Here is a 19,228-nt window from a genome sequence, read left to right on the forward strand (position 1 = left end):
GAGGAACAGAGTAAAACTATACATGTAATACAGCTGTCTTAGAACACAGATCAGGGCCGAGGGTTCTTAATTCTGTAAATCATACACAGCTGTGGATTATATAACTATCAACAAATGTAATTCATAAAACTTCTTAATTATAAAATCAAATCCTACATTTATTTTGGGTTCAAATCTCATGAAACTTGTACCATTCAAATCCTACGCACAATTGTCAGAAGAATTAGTACAGAATCAAGTTAGTGTTATTTCATATCACCAATTTGCAATCATATGATTATAGAAAATTATGGCATCAAAATTTTAGCTCACATTTTAAATCATGAATAGATTCAAACTACTTTCATGCTAAACAAATATGCTGTAGTAGTGAATCGATAAAATTTCCTAAGCTTGCCAAATTCTATGTGAATTGGACAATAAAATGTAGAAACTAGAGAAAATGGGATTTAATATGAAATACATGTAAATCTATTTGTTTATGGTATTATGATTAGTTGCTGCACTTCAGTTGGTTCAGTGTTCCAACTATAAGATAATCAAACTTATCTGACTTCTGCTAAAAACTGTCTTAAAGATGTATGCTACACCTGAGAAATTTGATGTAGATGAAAAGTGGAGGATATGTACAACAATATTTTGAAGTTGAAAATTTTCAAATTTATTTTATTTTGTCAAAAATTACAGTTTTAGTAGAAGGTAATCTGAAAAAAATTTAAAACCCCTGCTGGACTCCAACATGCGACCTACAGTTCATCAGTCGGTATTCTAACCAACTGAGCTACTCGGCTAGGTATTTAAATGGAAAAGGAAAAGTCAAATATTGCTGATATAGATTTTTTCATCCATGTTTTTAAAGGAAGTCAGCCATTATGACGATGTAGAGTACTACCTTAAATTGCAGACATTTAAAATCCAAAAAATTGTTGATTTGTTTAAAAATGTTGGTAAACAAACAGACAAGGGTCCACCAGCATAATGAGGCAAAGTTTGTGATCAGTTTCCATGGATACTAACACTCAACAGGTCAGTTACATTATACAAGTGATGGAAAAGCAAGGTTTTCAAAAAGATGTCTGCCAAAAGCTTCTCACTTGCAGCGAAAATCAGTTTCCTTTCGTTTCATTATCAAGTTTTATTGATAAAAATGTCTACATGTTACAAAAAATAATAAGTTTGCATACTACTGTATAAGATAAGATAAGATAAGATAAGTTTATTCCAATTTTGGGCCCAGAGGGCATAACAGTAAGACATTTTATAAAGAAGGAAATTCAAAAAAGAAAGAAAGTTTACAACATTATAACTACAGGTTACAGAGACTGCAAACTGCGTGTGGATGCAGCATGTTGGGGAAACAAGTACATACATATATGGATTGCTAATCATGTATATATACAAGTAGATGGACAGTATCAGTATTATACCAATATATGAATAATAAACTATAATGATTTTTGCAGTTTTAAAGCATTACTTCTTTTTCTGAAAGTTTGCACTAAATATTCACTCAATTTGACAATTACTGGTTTGTCTTCATTAATCATCAACCAAGTAAATTTGTCCTTATTTGTTAGATAGATAAAATTTTTGTTGAGCTTGTATATACCATTAAAAAATATATTTCTCTCTTCAACATAGAATGGGCAATCAGTAAGGAAATGAAATTCATCTTCAACACAATTAAGGTTACATAATTCACATATTCTTTTGTTTTTTTCTAAAGAAATCTTCTGGCCAGAATTGGTTTTTGTAAATTCATATCTTCCTCTTTCAATTCGAAGGTCATGTGCACTAATTCGAAATCTACATAGAGTTTTTCTTAATTCTAGGGATTCTAAAAATATATAACTTTCCATAGTAAAGTTTTCTTTATACGAAAAATATGTAGTGAGTTTTCCTGATTTCTGACCCTCTTCACGTTGTTTTGACCAGTAAAGTAAAAATTGTTTCCGTACCTGATTCTTCATTTGTTTTTTAAAAATGAGAATTTGAGATTTTTACAATTGGGTACCAAAATGCCCATTTTTTCCTTAAAATAACTAATGTTTTTGTACCAACAATTTATATTATATGAATTCAGATTGATATTCTCTGTATAAGCATTGTATAACAGGGATGATTCTGGGCGATTCTCAAGTCTATGCCAATATAGTAAAATACTTTGGATTATAGAGCAGAACATAGGATATCTACCCAATTCAGAGATTATTGCAATATTAGTACTTCTTTTACCGGCACCCAGTAGATGTTTACAAAACTTAATATTCAGGTTTTCTACCTCCCAATTTTTAAAGATATCATATAAATCTCTGTCTTTTTCCAGCATGCGTGCTGAAAGTGTTCCCCATATCTCGCAGCCATACAAGGCGATGGGTTTTACCATATGGTCAAAAAGATGCAAAAATGTTTTAATTGGTGGATCGATAGATTTGATGTCTTTATAAAGTTTGAATGAGGCCTTAAGAGCTTTATTGTATAGATCAGATTTTGCTTCCTTGAATGAACCACAGGAGGATAATATTACTCCTAGATATTTATATTTGTTAGTACATTCAATACATATGTTACCGAACACAAAATTTTCTTTAATTAGGTGTCCGCTTTTATTAAAAATGACTACTTTTGTCTTATTGGTATTAATTTCTAAGCACCAATCATTGCAATATTTTTCAAGTAAATTTAATTTGTTTTGTAGTCCATTTTGGTTTTCTGAAAGCAGTACAAGATCGTCCGCATATAAAAGAGAGGTGATTTTCTTTCCAGAAAGATTGACAGAGCCAATGGTTTCTTCATCCAGTAATTTAGAAAAATCGTTCAAAAATATTTTAAAAATATTTGGGCTTAAGACATCACCTTGTCGAACTCCTATCTCTGGTGTATATGGCAGTGTTAACTTGTTCCCTACTTTTATGAAAATATTATTGTGCCTATACATACTACATAATATGTTGTAGAATAAACCATTGATATTTAATTGTAGGAGTTTTAGTTTAATGCCTTCGTGAATGACGGTATCAAATGCCTTGTGAAAGTCTACAAAACATGCATAGAGTCGTTTATTGCCAGTGTTAATGTATTTGTCAATTAAACATTTAATTACAAATAAATGGTCTGATGTCCTGGATTTTTTTGAAAATCCTATTTGACTCTCGTGTATTATTTTGTTTTCAGTTAAGAATGTATCAAGCCTGCCGTTTAAAATGATATTAAAAAGTTTTGCTATGCTGTTAGTTATAGTTATTCCTCTATAGTTTTGGGGGAGCTTTGGATTATCCGATTTAAAGATGGGTGTTGTATAACCTTCTAGCCATTTTTCTGGATAGATTCCTGATGTTAAGACCATATTGAATAGTTTTGAGATACAAGGATTTATATATATTTGAGCTGCTTTTATCATTTCATTTGAGATATTGTCTAAACCAGGACTTTTACCCGACTTTAAAGTAGATATGGCCTTTTGAATTTCAGACAAAGATATCTTGAAATCCAATTTGCTAAACGACTTGCAGGTCTGGCTGTTTTTTAGTTTATTAATTCCGGCTCCTATAGTCTTAACTCTGTCCTTGTAATGAGCTGGTAATTTAGATAGAGAAGTAAAATAGTCAAACCATGTATCCCCATCAATACACTTCTCTAAATTGTCTTTTTTCCCTTCATTTTCGCGAAGCGATTTGACTAATTTCCAATATTCTTTAGGATTAGTTTCATTCATTTGATCTAGTTTATCTAGAATACCCTGCCTGAATTCTCGCTTTTTACGTTTCCGCAGCTTGGCATATTCTTTATTTAATTTGAAAAAGGAACCTCGTAAGTAAGGGTTATTGGGAAATCTTGAAAGTAATCACAGCTATTAATGACTGATATTTAAAACAATATTCAACTCTAAATCTGAACATTTTATTGTAAAAATGTGTTTTAATGATAGTTTTGTAGGTAACTTTAACCATAATTATCATTGATAAAATCAAGTTTAAGATTTTATCAAAATACATATTTTGGTTCTATTGAATATATAGCATAATATAGAAATCAATCAATTTTTGTACGGGAAGACAGTAATGTATTTTAGCTTCATTCGATGTCTCGGATCTGGATAGGTTTTCTAACACAAATATTGGTAACAAAAGTTTAGGAACCTGGGTTTTTTTTTTCTCTCATTGAAATAGTAAATCAAAATTTTACAACAAAATATTTCCATCACCAAAATGACAGCTAATATTGCTTTCACCAGACAATAAAAAAAAACAACCCAGAGGTGTCAGTCACATTATCAGGATTTAACACTGCTATGACACAGATCAGATTGTTTATACATGTACCTATATTACATGACCCATATGATTCATCCTTAATCAGACCTGATAACAATATATTTACCCAGGGCAGTATTTCCCATGCTGAACCAGTCAGCTAAATTCAGGAGCATTTTACATGCACAAATCTCACACAGATTCAATTAATCAACATGCCAATTAGTGGAGAAAGAATGATTGAATTCTGACAATGGGAAATGTCTTACATTCATAACAACCTATATCAATAGGCAAAGATTTAAACCTGTCAGCATCTTCTACTTGATATTCATCCACAGTTATTAGTTAACAGCAGGACACCAAAGCTCTTCTGATTTTCAAAAATTTCAAACCCATCAAATTTAAGTCTAAAAGGTATAGATCACAATTAGGCCTCTTAATCAAATAAAATTAAAATATCATTCAATATTGATAAGTTTCATAGATCATTTTGCTCATTGATAAGAATGATTTAGGAGTGGCGGTGATCTAATATTTGGATCTCTCCATCAGTAAGTTTATCCCCTTGTAGAAGATACTGGTGCTAGATCACACTGAACTTAGATGCCAAACCCAGTGTCAAAGCAGCAGGAGGAAAGCAAGAAAACAAATATTTCACAACAAGTTTACAAATCATTCACCTCCAGTTGAATGTCCTGATTTTACTCTACATTTTCTTTCATTTTAAACTTGAATATTAAGGTAGTTATTATTCCAAAGTCAAGTTTTATTAATTAATCATTTTTTTTTTTACATACTAAGTACATGTAACATGTACTAAATCAAAGTATGTTTAATTTTAGTTAGAGTACTTATATAATATAAAAAACCTGATTTATTCAAATTTGTTTGAAAGAGGAAGATCAACCATTTAACAATTTATGATTGCTTGTGGGATAAAGCAGAAATTAATGTACATGTATACGGGCAGTCTCAGAAGTAAAGACTGGACCACTCCAGCGGGATCCACCTATTAGTTGTACTTGATCATGATAATGGAATATGTATTTCCTTTTCATATAATACTAGATGAATCTTTGTCTTTAAATGCTTTTCAACAATAGTCTAATTTTAATTTCTGACAATTATGAACTTGTTTTGAACATGACTGATTCAAAGAATGTGATCATTTAGTTTGCAATAATCCACTGTATTTACGTGAAAATCATTCAATATGTATAAATGATATCCAAAACCTTTTTCCTTCTTGGAAACTATTAACATCCGCTAAAGACACGACTTGTTATCTGAACCAAAAGCGAGTCTGTATCTCATAAACACAAATGTATCCATCAGCAGCCACACAAAACCTGCCGATTCTTTCCTCTACTCCTGGGCAACTTCTGCCAAAATTTCCATCAATTTTCTTTAAGTGATGTCGGCGAGTTCTTTTTCTGTTCTGTTGCATAACACTCTTTATTTCATTGCTGTTTAAAGCGGGGCCATTTCAGAGGTCAAAAAACACCTAAAGTAGTCTCCCCTTAAAATCCCAACACACTTCTAAACCCCTGTTCCATACACACGGAACTAAAGACATGCTGTTCAGCATAAATCTACAGGAGGATAGCTGCTCTTACCCAAACAATTAACAAGTTATCATGTGTGAGAGGAGAGCTAGATTTTCCAAGGAGCAACTGTTTCACAACAACAGAATACCTGCTGTAAGACGAACCTTTGTTTTGAGAGTAATTGCTACAAAAAACTATCCTTGGTAAGGAACTAATTACTAGTTAAAGTGCAAGGAGAAAGAAAAATTTCTGCTGCACTTTTTCCCATTCTCATAAACAACATTTTTTTAAAAAATCCAAAAATACAGCGTATCTTCTCCACAACTATTTAGCAGATGTTAAAATGTCGATGTTAAATGACAAAATAAATAAATCACACAACAACATCCTCAAGCCACAGTCTCCAAAAAATCCCCCCAAAACAGCGTAAATTTGACATCTACTGTCATTAGAATTCTTCAATCCTTCCTATTCTCAAACCAACGAACAGGTGTGTTGGAACGTGCAAAGTATTTTGTTTTTTTTATAGCATTTTCCTTTTTCTCTTCACAAGCAAACTAATTTTTCTCAAGAATGAGTCAAAGTTATTCACTTTCATTTGCCTCAAAGTGGCTACATTTAGTGTCCCCCACTCAGCTGAAGTATCTAAGGTTTATGTCCCCACCCAGCTGCTTGAATAATTACGTACAATTCAACACTACGAACTATAGACCTGTCGGGAAATGTGATAATGACAAGGAGCAGGACATGACAACCCCTTATTTTAACCCCGGTACTCACGTCGGAGATTGTGTGGTAGGTAACTTTCTTCAGGTATACATTGTAAATGGCCCCATCTTCTTTCTCCTCTCTCCAAAATCGTGTTACATCATCCTGAAAATACACATACATTTAAATGCAATTTCTATACATGTATATATGTGTACATACGCTAATCATATCTGTTATTTATAATGCCTGAGAGATCCCTAATTTGAAAATTAAAAAATCATATCATAGTCAAACATGCATGGTTTCTAAATATGACCGTAATGAAAATTTCTGAAACACTTATAATCGTTTATACAAAACGTTTAAAAGAAATGTGTCCAATCGACTTAAAAAACTGAAACTTCAACACTCCCCATACACAGGCCATAAACATACCATGAATAACTCTAAAGGCAACAATCATATACATGGATTACAAAAATTACACACTGACTAACAGACTAACGAGTCTGTGGACTAGTATTAATTAAAATATTCACTGCATATACCTGTTGATCAAATAATGTAGTTTGAGACTCCCCCCTCCCCCTCTCTTTCTTACATCACTTAATTTTTTACAGCTTCAATAGTTTCACTTCACGACACTTGAATTGTGACAGTCAGGATTTGATTCAGTATTTCTGTGTATACAAAAATTTCCATGTCAGCAGCAAAATTGTGTTCCATTACAGATTCACTTTTTAAAAAACATTTAGCAACATACACTTTCACACATATATAAATACACACCATACATATTCGGATTGAAATACTTACCAAAGTCATTTCTGATCACATCTTATTATCCAAAACAAACATCCCTGATGAAAACTTCCCTTCCTTTGCAGTTTGTCTCATAATTTATCTTTAGGGGATTTCAACCACTTAAAAGGAAACCCTTAGAAGCTGTCATTTAGAAACTCCAGGGCTTGAAATCTATCCAATGCTTAGGAAGGTGCTTCAATTAACTTTCAGCTGAGACAGCCACTTAATCTACACACACATATACTTCAGCTGTCACTTCAATGGGAAATTTACACTGTTTATTTTCTAAAAAATTTGAGTGTAAACAAAACTTTGATCATAAATTTAAAAATAAAACCCACTCACACTCCAATTAAAATCTAAGTAAAATTCACTGGATATCCAATTTTCACATGAATAATCATATTAAATGAATTCACAACATCAAAATTCTTCCGATTTTCCTGAATTCCTATGCACTAAGTTTTATTATCATTAAAATGCTTCAGCACACCTGTACACATTTCCTCCTAAATAAATTTGTAACTAATGCCAACAAACTCTCATAATGAAGCCAAAAAAAGTGGGTCCTGAAAGTCTAAAAATAACGATCCAAAGTTTTATGCAACAACAGGAACCATCGTCCAAAGAGCAGGTCGTCCAGCGGCACCGAGTGGAACGAACAATGGAGGAAGGGTCGGGGTGGGAACACCAGTAGTTATCAGTTCAAAGTCTGATAACAAAGTCTGATAAAACATGCATATATATCCTATCTGTCTCCCACAGAGCAAGAGATTATTTAAAACTGTGTTAATCCCACCTATATCGTATCACTCACGTGTGCTGCTATCACATGCTTTGAACAATAGGTAAAATCTTGTTTTTATAGGCATTCTCTAATGAAATGAATTTCATGCCAAAACATAAACCAGCATGCTTTCAGGTTAATGATCTCACGCTTACTGGTTCTAATTATGACGCAAGAAAATGCAAAATCAACCTCAAAAACAGGTTTAAAAAGTTCAAGACATAATTTTACTATTAAAAAAAACACAGGCGTTTGTTTGTTTGATACAGACCGTCTCTCCCACTCCTGAATGAAGACAAACAACCCCGCATGTTGACATAGCATTATATATATTTCCCTAGAATTGTTCAATGAGGTATTACAATATCTGTCTAATTGTTTCTATGGATACATATAACAAGACTAGTTACATAAATTTAAGATCATACATGACATTTCTCAGTAACATATTTTTTGGTGACACTTTGGGTACAATTCACTTTATCTTCTACTCTTACTTTTTCTACAAAGAACCAAGTCTGTTTTACATTCAGTATATTTTGATAGTTCCTGGTTGTGGTAAATAAAAATGTAAAGTTGGTTCATATGTATTAATATATGGACATTTCTAAGTTGTAAATAGGGGAGATCTTTGGGTCAATTTTAGATCAAACCTAGGAACCTTGCATTACTAGTTAGGTGATTTAACCACTGAGCTAATTAATTAACCAGGCCAATAAAAGAACTATAGTAATATTGCTACAATATGAAAAAAATATTTCAGAAATCACACAAGACCTCTTTATATCAAAGAAATTAGAAAATTATTGGAAACTTTCTCATACTTACAATCTGTACAGTTAATTTAGTTAATTTACTTATACACACAATCTGTACGGTTAATTTACTTATACTCACAATCTGTACAGTTAATTTACTACTCACAATCTGTACAGTTAATTTAGTTAATTTACTTATACACACAATCTATACAGTTAATTTACTTATACTCACAATCTGTACAGTTAATTTACTACTCACAATCTGTACAGTTAATTTACTTATACTCACAATCTGTACAGCTAATTTACTACTCACAATCTGTACAGTTAATTTACTTATACTCACAATCTGTACAGTTAATTTACTTATACTCACAATCTGTACAGCTAATTTACTACTCACAATCTGTACAGTTAATTTACTTATACTCACAATCTGTACAGTTAATTTACTTATACTCACAATCTGTACAGCTAATTTACTTATACTCACAATCTGTACAGCTAATTTACTACTCACAATCTGTACAGTTAATTTACTTATACTCACAATCTGTACAGTTAATTTACTTATACTCACAATCTGTACAGCTAATTTACTACTCACAATCTGTACAGTTAATTTACTTATACACACAATCTGTACAGTTAATTTTCTTATACTCACAATCTGTACAGTTAATTTACTTATACTCACAATCTGTACAGCTAATTTACTACTCACAATCTGTACAGCTAATTTACTTATAAATACACAATCTGTACAGTTAATTTACTACTCACAATCTGTACAGTTAATTTACTTATACACACAATCTGTACAGCTAATTTACTACTCACAATCTGTACAGTTAATTTACTTATAAATACACACAATCTGTACAGTTAATTTACTTATACTCACAATCTGTACAGTTAATTTACTACTCACAATCTGTACAGTTAATTTACTTATACACACAATCTGTACAGCTAATTTACTACTCACAATCTGTACAGTTAATTTACTTATACACACAATCTGTACAGTTAATTTACTTATACTCACAATCTGTACAGTTAATTTACTTATACTCACAATCTATACAGTTAATTTACTTATACTCACAATCTGTACAGCTAATTTACTACTCACAATCTGTACAGCTAATTTACTACTCACAATCTGTACAGTTAATTTACTTATACACACAATCTGTACAGCTAATTTACTACTCACAATCTGTACAGTTAATTTACTTATAAATACACACAATCTGTACAGTTAATTTACTTATACTCACAATCTGTACAGTTAATTTACTACTCACAATCTGTACAGTTAATTTACTTATACTCACAATCTGTACAGCTAATTTACTACTCACAATCTGTACAGTTAATTTACTACTCACAATCTGTACAGTTAATTTACTTATACACACAATCTGTACAGTTAATTTACTTATACTCACAATCTGTACAGTTAATTTACTACTCACAATCTGTACAGTTAATTTACTTATACACACAATCTGTACAGCTAATTTACTACTCACAATCTGTACAGTTAATTTACTTATAAATACACACAATCTGTACAGTTAATTTACTTATACTCACAATCTGTACAGTTAATTTACTATTCACAATCTGTACAGTTAATTTACTTATAAATACACACAATCTGTACAGTTAATTTACTTATACTCACAATCTGTACAGTTAATTTACTTATACACACAATCTGTACAGCTAATTTACTACTCACAATCTGTACAGTTAATTTACTTATAAATACACACAATCTGTACAGTTAATTTACTTATACTCACAATCTGTACAGTTAATTTACTACTCACAATCTGTACAGTTAATTTACTTATACTCACAATCTGTACAGCTAATTTACTTATACTCACAATCTGTACAGCTAATTTACTACTCACAATCTGTACAGTTAATTTACTTATACTCACAATCTGTACAGTTAATTTACTTATACACACAATCTGTACAGCTAATTTACTACTCACAATCTGTACAGTTAATTTACTTATAAATACACACAATCTGTACAGTTAATTTACTTATACTCACAATCTGTACAGTTAATTTACTACTCACAATCTGTACAGTTAATTTACTTATACACACAATCTGTACAGCTAATTTACTTATACTCACAATCTGTACAGTTAATTTACTTATACACACAATCTGTACAGTTAATTTACTTATACTCACAATCTGTACAGTTAATTTACTTATACTCACAATCTATACAGTTAATTTACTTATACTCACAATCTGTACAGCTAATTTACTACTCACAATCTGTACAGCTAATTTACTACTCACAATCTGTACAGTTAATTTACTTATACACACAATCTGTACAGCTAATTTACTACTCACAATCTGTACAGTTAATTTACTTATAAATACACACAATCTGTACAGCTAATTTACTACTCACAATCTGTACAGTTAATTTACTACTCACAATCTGTACAGTTAATTTACTTATACACACAATCTGTACAGTTAATTTACTTATACTCACAATCTGTACAGTTAATTTACTACTCACAATCTGTACAGTTAATTTACTTATACACACAATCTGTACAGCTAATTTACTACTCACAATCTGTACAGTTAACTTACTTATAAATACACACAATCTGTACAGTTAATTTACTTATACTCACAATCTGTACAGTTAATTTACTACTCACAATCTGTACAGTTAATTTACTTATACTCACAATCTGTACAGCTAATTTACTACTCACAATCTGTACAGTTAATTTACTACTCACAATCTGTACAGTTAATTTACTTATACACACAATCTGTACAGTTAATTTACTTATACTCACAATCTGTACAGTTAATTTACTACTCACAATCTGTACAGTTAATTTACTTATACACACAATCTGTACAGCTAATTTACTACTCACAATCTGTACAGTTAATTTACTTATAAATACACACAATCTGTACAGTTAATTTACTTATACTCACAATCTGTACAGTTAATTTACTATTCACAATCTGTACAGTTAATTTACTTATAAATACACACAATCTGTACAGTTAATTTACTTATACTCACAATCTGTACAGTTAATTTACTTATACACACAATCTGTACAGCTAATTTACTACTCACAATCTGTACAGTTAATTTACTTATAAATACACACAATCTGTACAGTTAATTTACTTATACTCACAATCTGTACAGTTAATTTACTACTCACAATCTGTACAGTTAATTTACTTATACTCACAATCTGTACAGCTAATTTACTTATACTCACAATCTGTACAGCTAATTTACTACTCACAATCTGTACAGTTAATTTACTTATACTCACAATCTGTACAGTTAATTTACTTATACACACAATCTGTACAGCTAATTTACTACTCACAATCTGTACAGTTAATTTACTTATAAATACACACAATCTGTACAGTTAATTTACTTATACTCACAATCTGTACAGTTAATTTACTACTCACAATCTGTACAGTTAATTTACTTATACACACAATCTGTACAGCTAATTTACTTATACTCACAATCTGTACAGTTAATTTACTACTACACACAATCTGTACAGTTAATTTACTACTACAGTGGAGCCTCGGTAATCCGGACGCCATTAATCCGGACGCTTCACCTTCCGGACGATTTTTCTAGGGAATGGAATTTTTATACATTATTTTGCATCATTAATCCGGAAATTCGCGTTCCGGATCCGGACGGTCACTTTTTACTACAAAACGTTATAATGCATTGAAAATTGTACCGTTAATCCGGACGGTAATTTTGTTTAGGGAAGGTCTGTGTCGGACAATTTTAGCAAGGTGTAAATTATAAAGAAAACAAGCCGAACTGTCTAATTGAAGCGATTACCTGTACCCTGTCAACACCTCCCTCCAATTAGGTGGTGTGTGATGATAAGTCCGTTAGATAGCACGTACCGATCGAGACATTGTATTGCCAATTTTCACACATAAGATCTTTATTGCGTGTAGTGTTGAATTTTGTAAATAAATCTGTAGCATATTATTTTATAGTCTTGATCAATACCCTAATAGTATTAATAAATTAAACATCATGCCGTAATGATAATTTTTTTAAACTGCTACACGTATCAGTTGTACTGATTCGTAAATTGATATCGGCTTATTCAAATCTAAAGGGTGTAGATTATACTTCTAGATTCTGGATTTTATTCTGTTGATTGGCGTGATATATACATGTATGTTCATGCACATGTATATATAGTATAATTTTTTAACGTTTAGAATGTCGCGCATGTAGAATGTACCTGTGTACGATTGATTCTTGTTACGATGTTGTAGAGTTTTATTGCTTTCGAAATTTTAAACTCTGCGTAGAAGTGAGAAAATTACCATTTTAAGAAAAATGACAATTAAATTCTGTATGTACCTGTAATGTTAATTTCACCCGAGTTTTGTTCCGTTATTATCGCATCATGAAAATAATAGGTGCGCGTGACTAGATCAAAGCAGTAGTAGGTCTTGATATTACGAGCTTAAATTATTTTGTTCTCCTGATATTGTCTTGGATAACTATAGAATAAGAAATATAAAGTCTGGCAGATTGAATTTTGGTTAAAGAATGTTGTCAACTGACATGATAATCACGAAATTCTTATATCAACTTTGGACGATGAAGATTGTTTTAACAGACCGCCGAACCCGTGAACCGTGACAGATGGAAATTACCGGCCTCTTTAAGAAGTAAAAGTGTGATGAAATGTTTGAAATGTAAATGATTATGTTAGTTACTAATGATTTAATTACTTATAGTTACATAAAGAGCTTCATTATTTGTTTTAGTGCATACATTACACAGTTTTGTATATTTTTTTTGTAGTGCTAATATACATGTATAATGTAAGCATAGGCAAATACACTGAACACGTACATTAAATTTTAGTGCTTTGAAATACATGTAAATGTTAACATTATCATAATTTATTTTTACTAATGCAAATGGTTAAATCCAATGATAGAATGTGTTTAATTCACTATGCATCAATAAAGTAGGCACATATTGGCTACTTATTCAAAGCTAGAAAATATGCGATTCAATTATCCGGACGATTTTGCTGGGAACCAAAGTGTCCGGATTAACGAGGCTCCACTGTACACACAATCTGTACAGTTAATTTACTTATACTCACAATCTGTACAGTTAATTTACTTATACTCACAATCTGTACAGTTAATTTACTTATACTCACAATCTGTACAGTTAATTTACATAATACACAAAATCTGTACAGTTTATTTAATTATACTCACAATCTATACAGTTACTGTATAGCATATAAGTCGTTCTGCATGTAATTCTTTAACCTTAATTCATGAATTATTTTAAGGATTTTGACATTTACCCTCTTATAAGTCTTTTTTAATTTTGGATTAGATTGCCAATCAACTTATTCTCAACACCCATTTCCTAGAAAGAGTTGTTTCCCTTTGACATGTATATTTTAGATGAACGTCAACCTCAATCTTTATTACCAATGACTCTACATTAAATACTCTGTATGAGCAATAAAATAATCTTACAAACATTTTTTTTCATTTTGTCTCTTTGGCATGGTGATTGGACCTATAATGTTACCACATATAAAAATTGGATATCCACGATTCTCACTGCCCAAGCTATTCAAATATTAGGGGTATTCACCGTCCACATCATTCCCTACCCCCTTCCAGCAAAGCAAATACATGTAATTTGATAATCAATTACATGTCATTACAGTAATTATAATCTATAACAGGTATCAATCACACTGTCACGCACCCCTTTAATTGGTTGACAAAGATGTACCAAACTGCAGTAGACTTCTGTGTTTAACTGCATGCACCCCTATTTATAATGATTATTACAGAAAAATGACAGAGAGAAAAACATATCCACATTTTTAATACGAGGGCTGTTCGATTATACATGTATTATGTTTGATGATACACGATTCATGATATTGCCAAAGCTGTTGGCATATTGCCATCATGGGTGCATTTCATTTTGAAGCGTATTTTGAAAGTACGAAAGATTTCTGCCAGATGGATACCGCACATATTGACAGATGACCAAAAAGGGGTACGAGTACAAATCGCTAAGCAGTTGCTCAAAATGTTTCCCAAATTCAATAAAAGACAATTTGCAAACATTGTTACTGGTGACAAAACATAGGTTCACTATTTCAAACCAGTAAGAAAAATTGGAACAAAATATGGAAAACTATAAACATGGTAGAAGGCCTGTAGTTGCCAAAAGAACCATAAGCACAAAGAAGGTTCTTTATTGCATATTCTTCTCATGTGATGGTATAGCCATACAAATTCCAGTGCCGAAGGTAAAAGGGCAAGAGTGTTACAGGTCAGTATTACCGAGATGTTATACTAAACAAGAGGCCCATGGGCCACATCACTCACCTGAGTCACCTTGGCTCATATTTAAAAAAATTCTTATATATTCGAATACAAAACTTTGATCCCTATTGTGGCCCCATCCAACCCCCGGGGGCCATGATTTGAACAAACTTGAATCTGCACTATGTCAGGAAGCTTTCATGTAAATTTCAGCTTTTCTGGCTCAGTGGTTCTTGAGAAGAAGATTTAAAAAGATCTTTCCTATATATTTGTATGTAAAACTTTGATACCCTATTGTGACCCCATCCTGCCCCGGGGGCATGATTTGAACAAACTTGAATCTGCACTATGTCAGGAAGCTTTCATTTAAATTTCCACTTTCCTGGCCCAGTAGTTTTTGAGAAGAAGATTTTTAAAGATTTTCTCTTTATATTTGTATGTAAAACTTTGATCCCCTATTGTGGCCCCATCCAACCCCAAGGGGCCATGATTTGAACAAACTTGAATCTGCACTATGTCAGGAAGCTTACCTATAAATTTCAGCTATTCTGGCCCAGTGGTTCTTGAGAAGAAGATTTTTAAGTGACCCCACACTATTTTTGCATTTTTGTGATTATCTCCCCTTTGAAAGGGACATGGCCCTTCATTTGAACAAACTTGAAAGCCCTTCACCCAAGAATGCTTTTGGCCAAGTTTGGTTGAAATTGGCCCAGTAGTTCTGGGGCCCGTTTTACAAAACAACTTACGACAAAGTCGCAAGTCTTAAATTCTATTACACAGTTATTACTTTAAATGAATGAAGTAAAACTTTTCTGAGGCTTAATTTTCAACAATTTTCGAAAAAATATTTTGCATTTGGAGTGAATGATCTTACAATAAACTGGAAAATTCCAGTATGTAAAGTTGGTTGTAAGTTCTTTTGTAAAACGCGCCCCTGGAGAAGAAGTCGGAAATGTAAAAAGTTTACAGACAGATGGACAGACAGACGACGTTCAACAGGCGATCAGAAAAGCTGATCTTGAGCTTTCAGCTCAGGTGAGCTAAAAAGCTCAAGAAATATTATCATAAACGACGCCCTGTGTCAGAATTTAGGCATGTTCGTCTACTTTGTGATAATGTTGCATCAGATACATCTGAGCTTGTGAAGCAATTTTTGAAGTTGGAGAAGGTTACCGTCTTGCCACACCCACCATACTCTCCAGATCTAGCCCAATGCGACTTTTTCCTTTTTCCAATACTTAAAAAGTTCTTATCTTGTTGTCGTTAATAGTCCCGACAAGCCCTTGGCTCAGCCATTAGTCAGTGCCTCAGAGGTCTACCTAAATCAGCGTACCGTGACGCATTTCAGAAATGGATTTAAAGATTACAATTATGTATTTCAAACCGTGGAGAATACTTTGAAGGGATGTAATTAAATGTTCATTTCACTATTTGAGTCGAATGCTTTTTTGATATTGTACAATACACACTACATATCGAACAGCCCTCGTATAGGCAAGTTAGACTTAAACCAGTTTGGTCCGATAGACATACAGACACACAAAAAGTATTTGGTCACTTGCCTGGCATACTTAATTACTAAGCAAATCAAATAGACATGTATTATAATGATGTTTAATTTACTTATGATTGTAACCAGAAGGGTGAAAATGGCAATGGACCAGACCAGGATTCGAACCTGAGTCCCCTGAATCTCTAGTCAAGTGTTCTACCAAATGAGCTAACTTGCCACCAGTGATCGAACCCGGCTGACCATTACATGACTTTGAATTTTAAAATTACATTCTTTGAAAAAAAATTATATTTTGAATTTTACTTTCCCAATGCCTATTTCATTCAAGAAATAAAATTGCAATATTTCATTGAAAACATACAATTTTATACGAATTATTGATCTATTAAAAGCAGGTGGAAAAAAGATACTGAATATTTTTGTAATAATTTATGTGGGATGCTGCTGGCCTGGCCGTTGGATAATGCCGTACAAAATGTCTTAACACGTCTGGTTAATTGTAGTTGCAATAGTAATGAGTGTATAATCGCTTTTGACACACATCGTCAATGTCAGAGTGGCTTAATAAATCTGACAGCAGTACTTCTCTGTGTACAATAACGCTCAGTACAACATGCCGAAATCAATCATATACACATCATTATATGCAATATTCCTCACACTCACCTGGCCTTCGGAACTTGAAAAGGCCATATCAGATCCTGAACTTCATTTTTTAAATGATTCCCCGGTCCTGAATATCTGGGAACTTCTGCACTACGATCATTTTCTCCTCCATCTCATTATTTCTCTAGCTTCATCTTATCATACTTCCGGTCAGACATGTTTAGATTAATAACATCCGGAAGTTGTCAGTGGATCTCATGTTTTACAGCTAAACATAAAAACTTCAATAAATGGCTCCGTGAAATTCAGGAAACTTAAACAATGCAATCCGCGACTTTGAAGGACTCACAAAATACATAATTTTATTATATCTAATTTAGTAACCTTTCGAAGGCCTCTCAGAGTTCAGCATTTTGTATGGAGCACAGAAAGTGTCGTTAGGCCAAATCACCAATTTAGTTATGGCCAGAAATTGGAACTCTGTTAGCCCATGCCATAGGCTTAACTGTAGTAGTGTTAGATATATATGGTCGTCCTGTTAACTCTATCAGGAGGTTTAGGTTCGATCAATAGAGCACTCAGTGGCGGAGTAAGTGAAATTCCCAAATTTAAGCTAAATCATGGTCTCTTGTTTAGAAAAATGTAACCGATAAAAGAAGCAATAATTGTTTCCACTCTCGGAGAAATAAATGACAAAATCTTTTGACTTATTGAATTAATTTTGTTCCAAAGCCCCTGAAAATTTGCATCATTTTATTAATTTCACCTTCATTTAAAATTATAGGAAATAGTTTAAATGACTACATAGGAGACATATTTCAAGCCCTATAAAATCTGTAAAACCCAGGAGCTTCCAGGGGCTTCAAGGCGGCCCTCAGACCTCCTGTCTCATAAAGTTGCCCCCCCCCCCCCCCCCATAACCGCAATTCTTGGATTTCGCCCCTGGCACTAGACTGTCATGTCAGAGTAGAGCCTTTGCAGAGGCAACATTTGCCGCCTCCGTTACTTTATATGGCACTCACCCGGGTACTTTTTTAAAAACTCTCTCTCAAACTCTCTCTCTCTCTCTCTCTCTCTCTCTCTCTCTCTCTCTCTTCACCGCATGGGTGTTTGTATTCATTTTACACATCAAAGTACAGTCGTTTGCCTAGTTCCGGATCACATTTTCATTAACGATTGCTTGCGGTATAATCCACTAAGATAATGTACTTTTCAATCGTCTTTTGAGAAGATCAGAAGTTATTCAAATGAAAAATAACTAAAATTATTTGAAAATCGTGGTAAATACCACCGGTCTTTGCATTTTCCATAACCGTGTTCATAGGTCAGTTCCGAATCACACTGCCAGTTCCGAATCACGGAGATGTTTGAAACTACTGCAGGCCGATTCGAACTTTCACTGACCCGATCCGACTTTCAATCGGTCCAAAACTTTAAATCTTTATTTCGCTTAATATATACCTAGTTTTTGTAGAAATCAAATCAAACACTACTTTAAATTAATCTTTACATTATTGACGTTATATACATGTATATTGAACAATATTCAAAGCTTCACATTTAGGCATTGGCATATAGCCAAAATTGCGGCATTTAAAATTCTCCTAATCAACATTAATAATTACCTTTCGCTGGGTCTGTTTATGATCTAACGTTATATCTACCCGGGATAACAATCCTTCGGCATTTTCTTGTGGAGTTGGCGAGGGTGGGAAGAAAAAATAATAGTCATATCATTATGTTAATATGCTTAAAATTGAATTCGCTACGGTATATACTTTTAAATATCAATTTCAAAATGTAAATCTAGATGCAATACATAGTATATT

The 19,228-nt window shown here is 32.6% G+C and overlaps 1 protein-coding gene across 6 annotated transcripts in view; it reads right to left on the reverse strand.

The window, feature by feature from the left end:
- Positions 1-17,832, reverse strand: part of LOC125680335 (ral guanine nucleotide dissociation stimulator-like) — a 30,952-nt gene extending 13,120 nt beyond the window's left edge. For 2 of the 6 annotated variants that reach the window (XM_056155293.1, XM_048919818.2), the window contains exons 1-2: positions 7,331-8,238; positions 6,584-6,676 (exon numbers count right to left, since the gene is read on the reverse strand). In XM_056155293.1, the coding sequence (XP_056011268.1) occupies positions 6,584-6,676; positions 7,331-7,339 (102 nt within the window). In that variant the 5' untranslated portion in view covers positions 7,340-8,238. Of the gene's footprint in view, positions 1-6,583; positions 6,677-6,949; positions 7,079-7,330; positions 8,239-8,376; positions 8,391-17,459 lie in introns of those variants that run through there. The other 4 variants (XM_056155294.1, XM_048919817.2, XM_048919820.2 and 1 more) reach the window with 4 other exon arrangements.
- Between the last annotated feature and the right edge of the window lie 1,396 nt (positions 17,833-19,228).

Source organism: Ostrea edulis, chromosome 2 (genome assembly GCF_947568905.1).
Source record: "Ostrea edulis chromosome 2, xbOstEdul1.1, whole genome shotgun sequence".
Classification (NCBI taxonomy): Eukaryota; Metazoa; Mollusca; class Bivalvia; order Ostreida; family Ostreidae; genus Ostrea; species Ostrea edulis.